Source organism: Cucurbita maxima, unplaced genomic scaffold (assembly GCF_002738345.1).
Source record: "Cucurbita maxima cultivar Rimu unplaced genomic scaffold, Cmax_1.0 Cma_Scf00017, whole genome shotgun sequence".
In the NCBI taxonomy this organism is placed as follows: domain Eukaryota; kingdom Viridiplantae; phylum Streptophyta; class Magnoliopsida; order Cucurbitales; family Cucurbitaceae; genus Cucurbita; species Cucurbita maxima.
The window spans coordinates 4,671,012-4,681,186 of record NW_019272033.1 but is presented as its reverse complement, the minus strand read 5'-3'; the positions used below and the strand labels follow the sequence as shown (position 1 = coordinate 4,681,186).

The following is a 10,175-nucleotide window of genomic DNA, read 5'->3' as shown; positions in this document are numbered from 1 at the left end:
CAAAAAAAAAAAAAAAAAAAAAAAGAGCACTTACTTGAGTCTTTTGTTTTCATTTAGTATTCGATGTAGCTTTCACTGAAGTATTAACGCCTTTCGAATTTTTTAATGTGATTGGTAATTTTGCATCATTAACTAGACCAAAAGAGAACCATAAAAATATCTCGAATTGGCATGTAGATTCAATCCACATTAACCTGAAAATTTCAATGAACTATGAAGTAAAAACTCCACTAATTTCATGATATTTTTGTAGCTGGAGAACACAATAGTGTTGGCACTAATCATGTAACCAATAGCAAAAAGGGAAGAGCACCCAAAAGTGGATGGGAAAGAGGCAACTTCATCATGGGACGCACGGCCTCTGCTTTCATTTTGTGAAGGTTGGTATATATGTAATTCGGTTGACCACTACAACCGTAAGATTCGTGGATGGGGGCCCAGAATAAGCCAGAAACGGGGTTGCAAGTGAACGCTCCGGACTCCTAATTAAGACCACCACAGACACTATTAATAGAATTTAAAACCATTTGGTTTGACCAAACAGATGAAGACGAGACTATGAGTGCCCTGGTTCCGGGTAGAAATGCGTTCATAACCAAAAGATAAAGTAATAAAGCACTTTTTCTAGTTGAAGCCTTTGGCCATCCAATCATTTGAACGCGGTATCATGTTGGAGAACAGAGCTATTTCAAATAAGATACAAAGATATGCGAGTAGTGACATCAGATGTTAGGACTCCAAATAAACATTGTTTCAAATGATGATTGTGCATGACGTCAAAGAGACGTAATGCAATTACATAAATACCTCATATGATCTCCATTTTCCCCTCACTGCTTCTCCTGTGAATTTTACCTGGAAATTCCTGGATAAACTCCCCAACAAATCTACGAGTTTCTCGATTAGACTATGATCCACAACCATTGTTCATTATGTCCTAAACTATTGGTCATGAAATCCTCACTTTTTAGGAGTAATCAATCATTTAAGAATAAGATTTGACACTCGAAGGCAGTCAAGTTGGCATCGACCTTGAATTTTCAAAAACATAAGCTTTAACGGAACAAGGTGCTAGTCTTGTCATCTGATGATAGTTCGCGATATCATAAAGTGTATTCATAAGCAATAAAATACTAGACAAACGAAAAATAGAAAAGCCAGCCAAGCCTTCTTCCATCAACTGAGCCATCACCCACCTGTTTGTAGATCTCAACGGTTCCACCAATTGGCTGCAGGGATGGAAATCAACTTTCGTACTGGCTTCCATAATTCTATTCCCTAATAATGAACTTGTGCGAGCATTTTCGACACCCCAACGGAAACTCGTGAGTTTGTAGCTTGATTGTTTTATTTTATGGTCATGTTGCAGCAGGAAAATGAACACGATCACAAAATTCACTCTTCCATAACATTCACGAGTTCATATTCAATGAGTGAAAGATTGTTATCTTCCTTAACAGTAAACGCAGCAGGCTCAGTAACTTCAACTCGGCCCCACCTGTCCACGGCAAGTCTCATTGATCCTTTAAACATGTCAATCTTAGCATTGCGCAGGGTAATAGTAGCACCTTCTTTCATCAAGTCCACTACACGGAAGAAAGCAACAACATGCGAGTAAATGAGCTACGGAAACTTTAATGCCATTTAAATATGTCCGCCAAAAGAAATACTCATTCAAATAAGCAAATAGAACTGTGGCTACGAGGGCAGATTCAATATTAATATAAAATCTTCTCTAAGGATTGGCTAACTAAACACGATAGGGGTCAGTTGGAATTAAAATCACAAGGTACATAACTTACAAAATTGTCCCGACTGCTTAAAGGGAATCCTAGATGACGTTATTTACTAATCTCATGAACAAAGGTAAGCTACACAAAGATAGGCTGAGTCAAATCACAGGCATATATTTTAACAACAAGAATTTGACTGAAGAAAAATTTCATCTACAACATAAAACTATCCCATTCCTACACCACCTGTTCCCCTCTGTCAAACCATGAACCTACCTTGCATAAATACCATTCTTGTCCACCTCTTTCATCAGCCAATGCAGGAGGAATAGTTTTCTTTGCAACAATAGAACTACAAAGTTATGGTGTTATTAACCAGTTTTCCATTCAACGATTCACCACTTCTATCTTTTCTTTTTCAGGATCGAAAAAAACAACAAATACAGCAGCTCATTTTCTTACTCCCTCATACAATAAAATAGCCTAGGATCCATTTGATCACTAAAGCATCCATATGTGATTAAAAAATACAATTAACATACAGTACTGTGAACGGTGACCACTCACTGGCATGCATAATCAGATCAAAATATAAAAAATGTGCAAATGCAATCAAGAGATGAAAGAAGCTGTGGAAGGAACACCATTAACAAACATTTGCGGACCTTATAGCACTAATTTCCCTCATAAGATCATTAAAAAGAAAAAAAAAAAAACAGAAGGTTCCTTCGAAATCTATTATTCTCAAGATTCGGCAAAGAGCTTATCCTTACAAATGTATGGACTTTACATTAATCCAGCATCCGACATGCAATTGAGCTATTGAAGTGATTATCCAACTATTAGACATTACACCATATGTATAACCGAAAACGTATGAAGTTATAGTTCTTTAAAAGGCAATTTTGTGTGGATGATTTTTTTCAATTGCCGTTTTATTTCAACCTCTGTATGTACCGGCATTTAGTAAAAATCTAGTTCCTTGTATGTGAAAAAGGTTCCTCGTTAATTTTAAGACAACATAAAGCCACAAACACTTATGAAATCTTTAATAATAGGAAGTTGATATATCAAAACGACCTATACCTTTCACATTGAAATGTGTAAATACATTGTGGACGAGTGAGACACCCATATAAATCAGTTATGAAAACTCTTACCTGCATCTTTTCTGTTGCATGTGGATATCAAGAACCAATTAACGTCCAATGTTTAGTAATATGTACAGAATAAAAGCACAAATAAGAAAGTTGGCATGCCTCATACAAGATACAAGTACACAAATGATGCATGCTCACATATCGTTGAAATTTACCTTGATCATTTCTGGCAGTAAAAATGATCATTCCAGTCTCATCACCCACCAAGCATTCAGCAATTCGCATCTGACGGGCTTGAGGACCATCAGGACGACCCTTCTGCAATACCATCTTAGCATTCACAACCTTGACTATAAGAGTATGGCCACTAGTGCCCGGCCGAAGTTGGTCAACCTTGGTAAATACTGGTTTCCTTAGTCCAGGTTTTGATTCTGCCATTTCTCCGGATACAAATGCCTATTCGTACCAATATATAAACAATAAGAAAACAGTTAGACAATAGAATGAAGTGAATAAAAAAAGGCCCAGAGTGCTAGCATATCAACAAGGATGATGAAAGCCTCGGATTGATTAAATATCCATGACAAAAAATGGGTGAAATACTAAAATTATCCCTTCAAAGAAATACGATAAGATCGAAAAGCAAAGTGGAAAATTATTTTTCTTATTAATATTTTAAATATTTGAAAATCTCCGATCATTTCGACTAAACTTGAGACAATTGTCTTACTCTATTGCATTTGGTTTTCAAAGACACTATAGGACCGTAAGTCTTAGGCAGGTGGCTATGCACACTTTTCCTCTAAGCCTACATTTGACTAGTAGGTCAACCTACAGTGGTTAAAGAAAAAATGTTAAGTTGTTGGCAATTGGCATCAAGTTTTGGCACGATTTTAATGGCTGCTTGATTATTCAACCTTCTACCTCTGTATCTGAAAAATTAAAGATAATATAGAAGTTCTTTCAGTTTATAATAAAATGAACCAAGGTGACTAGAGAAACATTTATCTTTCTAACCAGAGCATTACTGTTCTTACACCCAACCAAAGATTTAGTGCATAGCTTTCTCAAATAACATGTCGTTTGTTCTTGTTCTTAATTTACCGCCAATCTCATTTTCTCCGTTCACTTCCAAACATGTAAATTTTCATCCCACCAACTAATCGTCCGTAAACATGCACTCCAATGACAACACCATTATTCGCTTCTGAGCATTTAAAAGCTATTAATCGCTTAAACACAAACGCTAATAATTAAAACCAAGCATACACAGTTTTTCATAACTTTTCTGTCCCGAAAAATTTCGTGAATCAAATGAAGGTGTATCAAATTACAGGAGGCCCAATGTGGAACTTGAAGAAATGGCGCGTGCTCAAATAATGTTTCGAAGCATGCTTAAACCTCAATGAAAAACGTAAATTAGTTATAAATCAGCGAACTTAATGTTCTGCAAGTATTTCTGATCGCATTTTATATATAAAATTTCAGACTTGAATGTCATAAATAGGAATCATAAAAAGAACATGCAAACCGAACAAGTACCACAAAATCACAACCTGAATGCCAGAAAAGTTCAGAAGCGAAGAGAAATATAAAATGTAAGAAGGAGAGGTACAAGAATAACTGGAACTAAAATTTTAGGGTTTAGAAATCACCTTTTACGGGTGGTAGAGGCAAAGACGAAGGGAGAAAAAGGAAGCCGATCTGAGTTCAGAAACGTAGCCGTCAAAGTCTGGCTTGGAGGAAAGAAATAAAGTTGGTATGAAGTAACAACCGTCGATGATTGATCATCAGAAGACTTTAATCGTGGTCGACCACGTGTCTACCCTTCGAAATTTAACCTTGTAACCCGGGGGGTTCAAAACATAAAATTAGTAAAAGATAAAGATTTAATTTATCCTCGGTAGGATAAGGTGCATCGGATTTCATCCAATAATCTTCAATTTATGGATAAATAATAAAAGATGAAATATGAAACTGTCTAAAAAAGAATAGAGATGAAACATGCGTATTTGAATCTGGCATACATTATTTTTTAATTTGAAAATAAAGTATACTTTTCCTTCTATTAACGAGTCATTGTACTTGATGAAAATGAAGTAGAAGTTGGATCGAAATAAATTATATTAAAAGAAAAACCAAGAGAATCTGTTGGGCCGGGCTGCCGGCTTCGGGGTGTGCGTGTAGAATTGCAAATCGCATCACTGGTCACCGAAGGCTGAGTTCCCCTGGGCCTTAACAAAAACCTGAAAAACGATTCTGGGTAAAACTGGATGGAGCTGATCACAACCCACGCCGAACAGAATGCTCCCTACTTTCTTCCCCATTTGCTTTGCACTGCATCATCATCCAGCCAACTCCAAGGTTCGTCCCCTTTCTACTCCCTCTCCTGCGCGCAGATCTTCGTTTCTTTTAGCTGTTATAAATTCTGCTAAGCGTTTCCTTCCAATTATGTTTTCCTTTATTGTGGTATTTAATTCTTTTAGATGCCCTTTGTCCGTGGTTCCTTGCTGACTATAGCTATTCAACAAATCAGATTAAATTATTTGATTTACATATCGAACAAGAATCTCAATTTCCAGGGCCGTGTCATCGAAGGAACGATTCCATTTTTCCACTAGCGAATAAAAAGTTTCAATACTATAAGCTGGGTTCATTAATTTTCGTCTTTAATTAATATCATTTGTCCGTGTTCGTATTTCCTCTAGGCCATGAACAGTGGTTCGCAAGAAATGAGAACTCGAAGGTAATGGCAATTCTCTTCTCGGACAGAAGCTGCTGTATTCTTTCCCATCTAGCATGTAATATTGACACTGTTTAACCAGGCAGCATCCTGTTACTCAGAATTCCCCATCACTGGCAATCTCCTGTACAACAAAATTGCCTCAAGATGTACAAATTTCGCCAATTACTGGGGATGACGAGCGTGGAGACTTCAACTCCAATAATGACTCATCTGCATCTGGACTTCTCAAAACTTTACATATAGTAAGGAAAATGTCCCACTTTTTTTCAACTCTTTCTTCTTGTGTATAGAACTAAATTAACCTCTTGTTGCACTGCACCCATGCATTCTTGTTAGCCAACCAACAATCTATCTCTACCCCACATATCGTTGAATAGTAATAATAATAAAAATAATGATAACCACTTGTTACAACCATGTATTCTGGCTACCTTACGGCTTAGACATCGATATTCTTTTTCTTCCCAATTCCAATGGTCCTGGTTTTGCTATTATACTCAAACCGGATATCCACGAGATGCTGTCTTAGGATCGTTACAATCTTTTCATTTTCAGTCAACAAGACTAATGGATGATTTTCTCGCACTTTCAAAGAGTAACACGGAGAAAGATCTTGAGACCTGTGGGATTCTTGGAGCCCATTTAGTAAGATTTCCTACACTTTCCATTGAAGCTGGAGTTATAATGTGTGTGTGTGTGTGTGTGTACATATATATTCTTACCATAGAGTTATTGTATTTGGCTTCTTGCATGTCTAAAGATTACTTGAATAATTTTAATTGACCTTTGATCTTCCATCTGATATTGTCCTCAAAACTCATTTCAGTTCTGTGTATATAATTATTGAGTTGGCTGTCTCATGTCATTCAGAGGCTCAAATAACTTTACTAAATGTTGACTCATGGCTGTGTTACTTTTTGGAGTTGTAACGAAAGCGGGAGTAGGAGATTTGAACCTCTAGCCTCTTGGTTGAGGACGTTTTTTTTAACCAATTGGGTTGTGTTCAAGTTGGTTCGTACCGATAATATCTCTGTCATTCCAAAAGCTAATAGTCACATTTATTCACAACTTCACGTAAGAAAATGAGATTTCAATAATTTGAATTTCCAATGCGAAGCTAGTTTTGATGTGTTGGTGGCATTACCTTTGTATATTTTCCTTCTTCCCTTTTCTTTTGATATGCTCCTTGCCTTGCTTTATACGCTTTAATTGTGGGATATGTTTGTTTGAAATCAAGTTTTACGAACTTATATATATTCCCCCTTTTTGTTAAAAGCAGGAGGAAGAAACCTTCTATGTGACTACGCTTGTCATACCAAAACAGGAATCGACTTCCAATTCTGTTAGATCATCGCCTCCCTTGACCTTTATTCTTTGGTTTATATTTAAAACCGCCCTCTAATGTTCTTACAGGCCGTACTTGCTTCTGTCTTCATACCAAATGACAGTGCCAAGCTATAAACGAGGAAGAAGTCTACGCAATTCATAGCGAACGATCCCTTTGTCCAGTTGGATGGATTCATGTATGCTGTCCCCAATTGTACACGCCTATACTTTTCCCTCATAAATATTTGTGCCTATTGGACAAGTATGATAACATCTCAACTTCATGTTTTAGCTTCCAATTTTAAGCTTGTGAGAATACCAAGAAAAAAGTCCCAATATCTTTTGAAAATTGATTTGGTGAAAGCTTTCATTGAGTGGATATTAATAAGATGAAAACTACTTCCTTGCTTTTCCTTTCTAGATCTATATGTATTATGATGTTCACACTTGTGAATTTAGAGCAACTGTTAGTAAATATTCCTGAATTCTCCTGAAAATATTAATATAAGCATATGTATTTTCTAACCTTTAAAGCCTTTTCCTTTTTCCCTTCTGAAAAATAAATTCCAGACGCATCCTTCACAGAGTTGTTTCATGTCTTCAATAGATCTGCACACTCACTATCCATATCAGGTAATGTCTTCGTTATAACCACCGAGGTAGCTGGTTAGCTAATAACTTCGAATTAAATCATTGTGAATGCCCTTGATTGCCATTGTCATTGATTCCTCATGAAATTGACGGTTGTCTGTTCATCTGAGTTGTGTAAAACTTGAAATCATATGCATCCCACAGTTTATCCCTTTGTTTTTTTGGTTGAGCAGGTAATGGTGCCTGAGGCTTTCGCCATTGTCGTTGCTCCAACAGATGCATCAAGGTAGCCATCCAAAGTGCCAATTGGTGTGAAACTCAATTGCTGTGTTCAACTTATAATTGATATGGTGGAAGCTGTTTGTTGTGTTTTAGGAGCTTTGGAATATTTCGACTAAGTGATCCTGGTGGGATGAAGATCCTGAGAGAGTGTCAAGAGGATGGTTTTCACACTCACAAAGATCCAGAAGATGGCAGCCCCATTTACGAGCTCTGCTCTAATGTCTACCAAAATTCCAACTTGAGATTTGAAATCATTGACTTGCGATCATGATGCAATGCTCCAAAGCGGTTTCGGGTTCAGTTCATAATACGATAGAATCGCACTCTGTTTTTATGTCCAAGTTTGGAATGACAGTGAATTGAGAATTTAAGCATCCAATGGCTCGCATTATTAAATGTTGAGAATTGTAGCAGTATTTTGGAACCCAAGGCCTAGGGATTATGGAGACTTGTTTGATAGATATATATATACAAAAAAGTGTTGAAGTTACAGTTGGTAGTTACAAAATTCAAGATGAATTAATTCTCTCGCATCGCATTGTATTGCTAATGCCAAAATTATGGGTTGGGGTAGAAATATTTACATGGAAAATGAATGTTGATTTAAAAAGGATGAACATTTTTACTGAATCCATTGACGGTGGTGAAGAAGCCAACCAAATCTTGGCGGTAGGGAAGATAGGACTTGCGCTTGTGGGCTTGGTTCTGGGCTCTGCTTCTGACGTAGTGTGTCTCGTGGGCAGAGGCTGCTGTCTGGGGTTTTAGGCGGTTGACTTTTGGAGCGGAGGCAGAGGATGGTGTCTGAGGTTGAAGCTTGTGGGGCTTGTTGTCGGGGGACTTGGGGGAACAGGAACTAGAGGGTTTGCTCAAGAAAACGTAGGCGTCTTTGCCATCGCTGCTGCTTCGGTGCATCTTCATAAATTCCCGGAATCTCCAGAGCTTGGAGAAGCCCGTGGAGTTGCTCTTCTCGCCGAGCCCCGCCGCCGAAGGAGACCACTCACAGTAGGTGCCCTCAACAACGCCCTCCACCTCCAACTCCAACTCCAACTCCGATTTGGGAGCCAGAGTATCGCGCTTTTCCATGAACACCTTCCTCAAGGGCGGCCGAAGCGATTCAGAATCCTTCTCGTCCACAAGGAGGAGGTCTCGATTGAACAGTGGGTACACGGGGCGGATCTGGCCGTTATAGAAGGCATCGTCGGCGGTAATTGGGGAGGAACCATCAGGATTGGCGCACACAAACGAAAACTCTCCATCATCGTCATCATCTTCTTCTTCTTCACCATCCTCCACCCGTAATTTGTCGTCGAAAGCCAAGGATTCAAGGTCCCTTTCCATCTGCTCCGCGTGGCTGGAATTAGCAGAGACGCCCATGTTCATCCTTGTGGCGGCAGAATCTTCCTGATTTAAGGTTGTAGTTGCAGAAGAAGAAGGAGAAGAAGGAGAGAAGGATAATAGCTCACCAGCGTGCATCTCCTCGTATCCAGACTGGTAAAAATGGAAAATGGCGTTGGGAGGAAGAGATCGGAAACTATAAACGCGTGTGTGCGAGGGGTGTGGGTTTGGGTGCTGATGGGTGGGAATTTGCTCGGTTATTTAATAAGGTAGTTGCTTGGTGGAGACGACTATGAAGTTTCCAATTTTTGAGCGAGAAGTACTACTTTTGGCTTTCTTCTTTGATTCATTCATGGAATTGGAAGCAACCAACTTCTAGACTACTAAAAACGGGTGAATTGCGTTCATTTTGACCTTTTTTTTTAGAACAAATAGATTTTATATTTACTGCCAGTTTTAAATTATAAATTGTAATGGTTACTTTCAGACCTTTTATAAGTTCTTGGTGAAACTATTAATAGTCAATTTCATCTCTACTGAGCTTTTTATATATATATATATATTAAATTAATGAGGTTTTTAGAGTCTTTTATTATTTATTATTATTTTCTTCGTAAACTTAATGAATATATAAGTTCAATGTTGAATTTGATTAAACAAAAAAACTGGATGAAATTTTGTGAAAATTGCAATGCTTTCCATTTTCTCCATTTTTCTTGTTTGGCGGCGGTTGAGAAATTGTGTGGGTGCTTCTTTGTTCACACGTGAAACCGGACAGCTCACACAAGCTTTTTATTATTATTTTTTATGCAAACTTACTAAATTGATTGACTCGGTATACTTCGAGAAGGGGAGGGATTTCGTCACCGGGTAAGGAGCCTCATTTGGCTGACAAGCATGCATTCCTGATCAGCAAGTCAAAGTCAAAAGATCGGATTTCAGATCCATGGTTTAGGTGCAATCAATCCTCACCGATGACATAAGGAAGTGGATGGTTTTGTTTTGTTCATGACTTGCATGTTAAGGATTTTGGACATGCTATTGCTTTTTTTTTTTTTTTTT

General features: G+C 37.9%; 3 protein-coding genes across 8 annotated transcripts; 1 reads left to right on the top strand and 2 right to left on the bottom strand.

The window, feature by feature from the left end:
- Nucleotides 1-997: 997 nt before the first annotated feature.
- LOC111491763 (uncharacterized protein At4g28440-like) lies at nt 998-4,575 on the bottom strand. 2 transcript variants are annotated; one of them, XM_023140782.1, is made up of 4 exons: nt 4,489-4,545; nt 3,564-3,664; nt 3,049-3,289; nt 998-1,586 (listed from the first exon to the last, which is right to left on the bottom strand). In XM_023140782.1, exons 3-4 carry the CDS (start codon nt 3,269-3,271, stop codon nt 1,396-1,398), a joined length of 414 nt encoding a protein of 137 aa, XP_022996550.1. In that variant the 5' UTR covers nt 3,272-3,289; nt 3,564-3,664; nt 4,489-4,545; the 3' UTR covers nt 998-1,395. The 2 variants fall into 2 exon arrangements, with proteins under 2 accessions (XP_022996550.1, XP_022996548.1); XM_023140780.1 differs by lacking the exon at nt 3,564-3,664 and having other exon boundaries at nt 4,489-4,575.
- A 465-nt stretch (nt 4,576-5,040) lies between these two features.
- LOC111491760 (AMSH-like ubiquitin thioesterase 2) lies at nt 5,041-8,304 on the top strand. Of its 5 annotated transcripts, none has more exons than XM_023140774.1 (9): nt 5,042-5,197; nt 5,542-5,579; nt 5,678-5,821; nt 6,135-6,224; nt 6,856-6,921; nt 7,028-7,102; nt 7,476-7,538; nt 7,730-7,782; nt 7,872-8,268. In XM_023140774.1, exons 1-9 carry the CDS (start codon nt 5,107-5,109, stop codon nt 8,047-8,049), a joined length of 798 nt encoding a protein of 265 aa, XP_022996542.1. In that variant the 5' UTR covers nt 5,042-5,106; the 3' UTR covers nt 8,050-8,268. The 5 variants fall into 5 exon arrangements, with proteins under 5 accessions (XP_022996546.1, XP_022996542.1, XP_022996543.1 ...); XM_023140775.1 differs by having other exon boundaries at nt 5,044-5,197; nt 6,859-6,921; XM_023140776.1 differs by having other exon boundaries at nt 5,055-5,197; nt 5,659-5,821.
- LOC111491759 lies at nt 8,272-9,529 on the bottom strand. The gene has a single exon (XM_023140773.1). It carries the CDS (start codon nt 9,249-9,251, stop codon nt 8,382-8,384), a length of 870 nt encoding a protein of 289 aa, XP_022996541.1. The 5' UTR covers nt 9,252-9,529; the 3' UTR covers nt 8,272-8,381.
- Between the last annotated feature and the right edge of the window lie 646 nt (nt 9,530-10,175).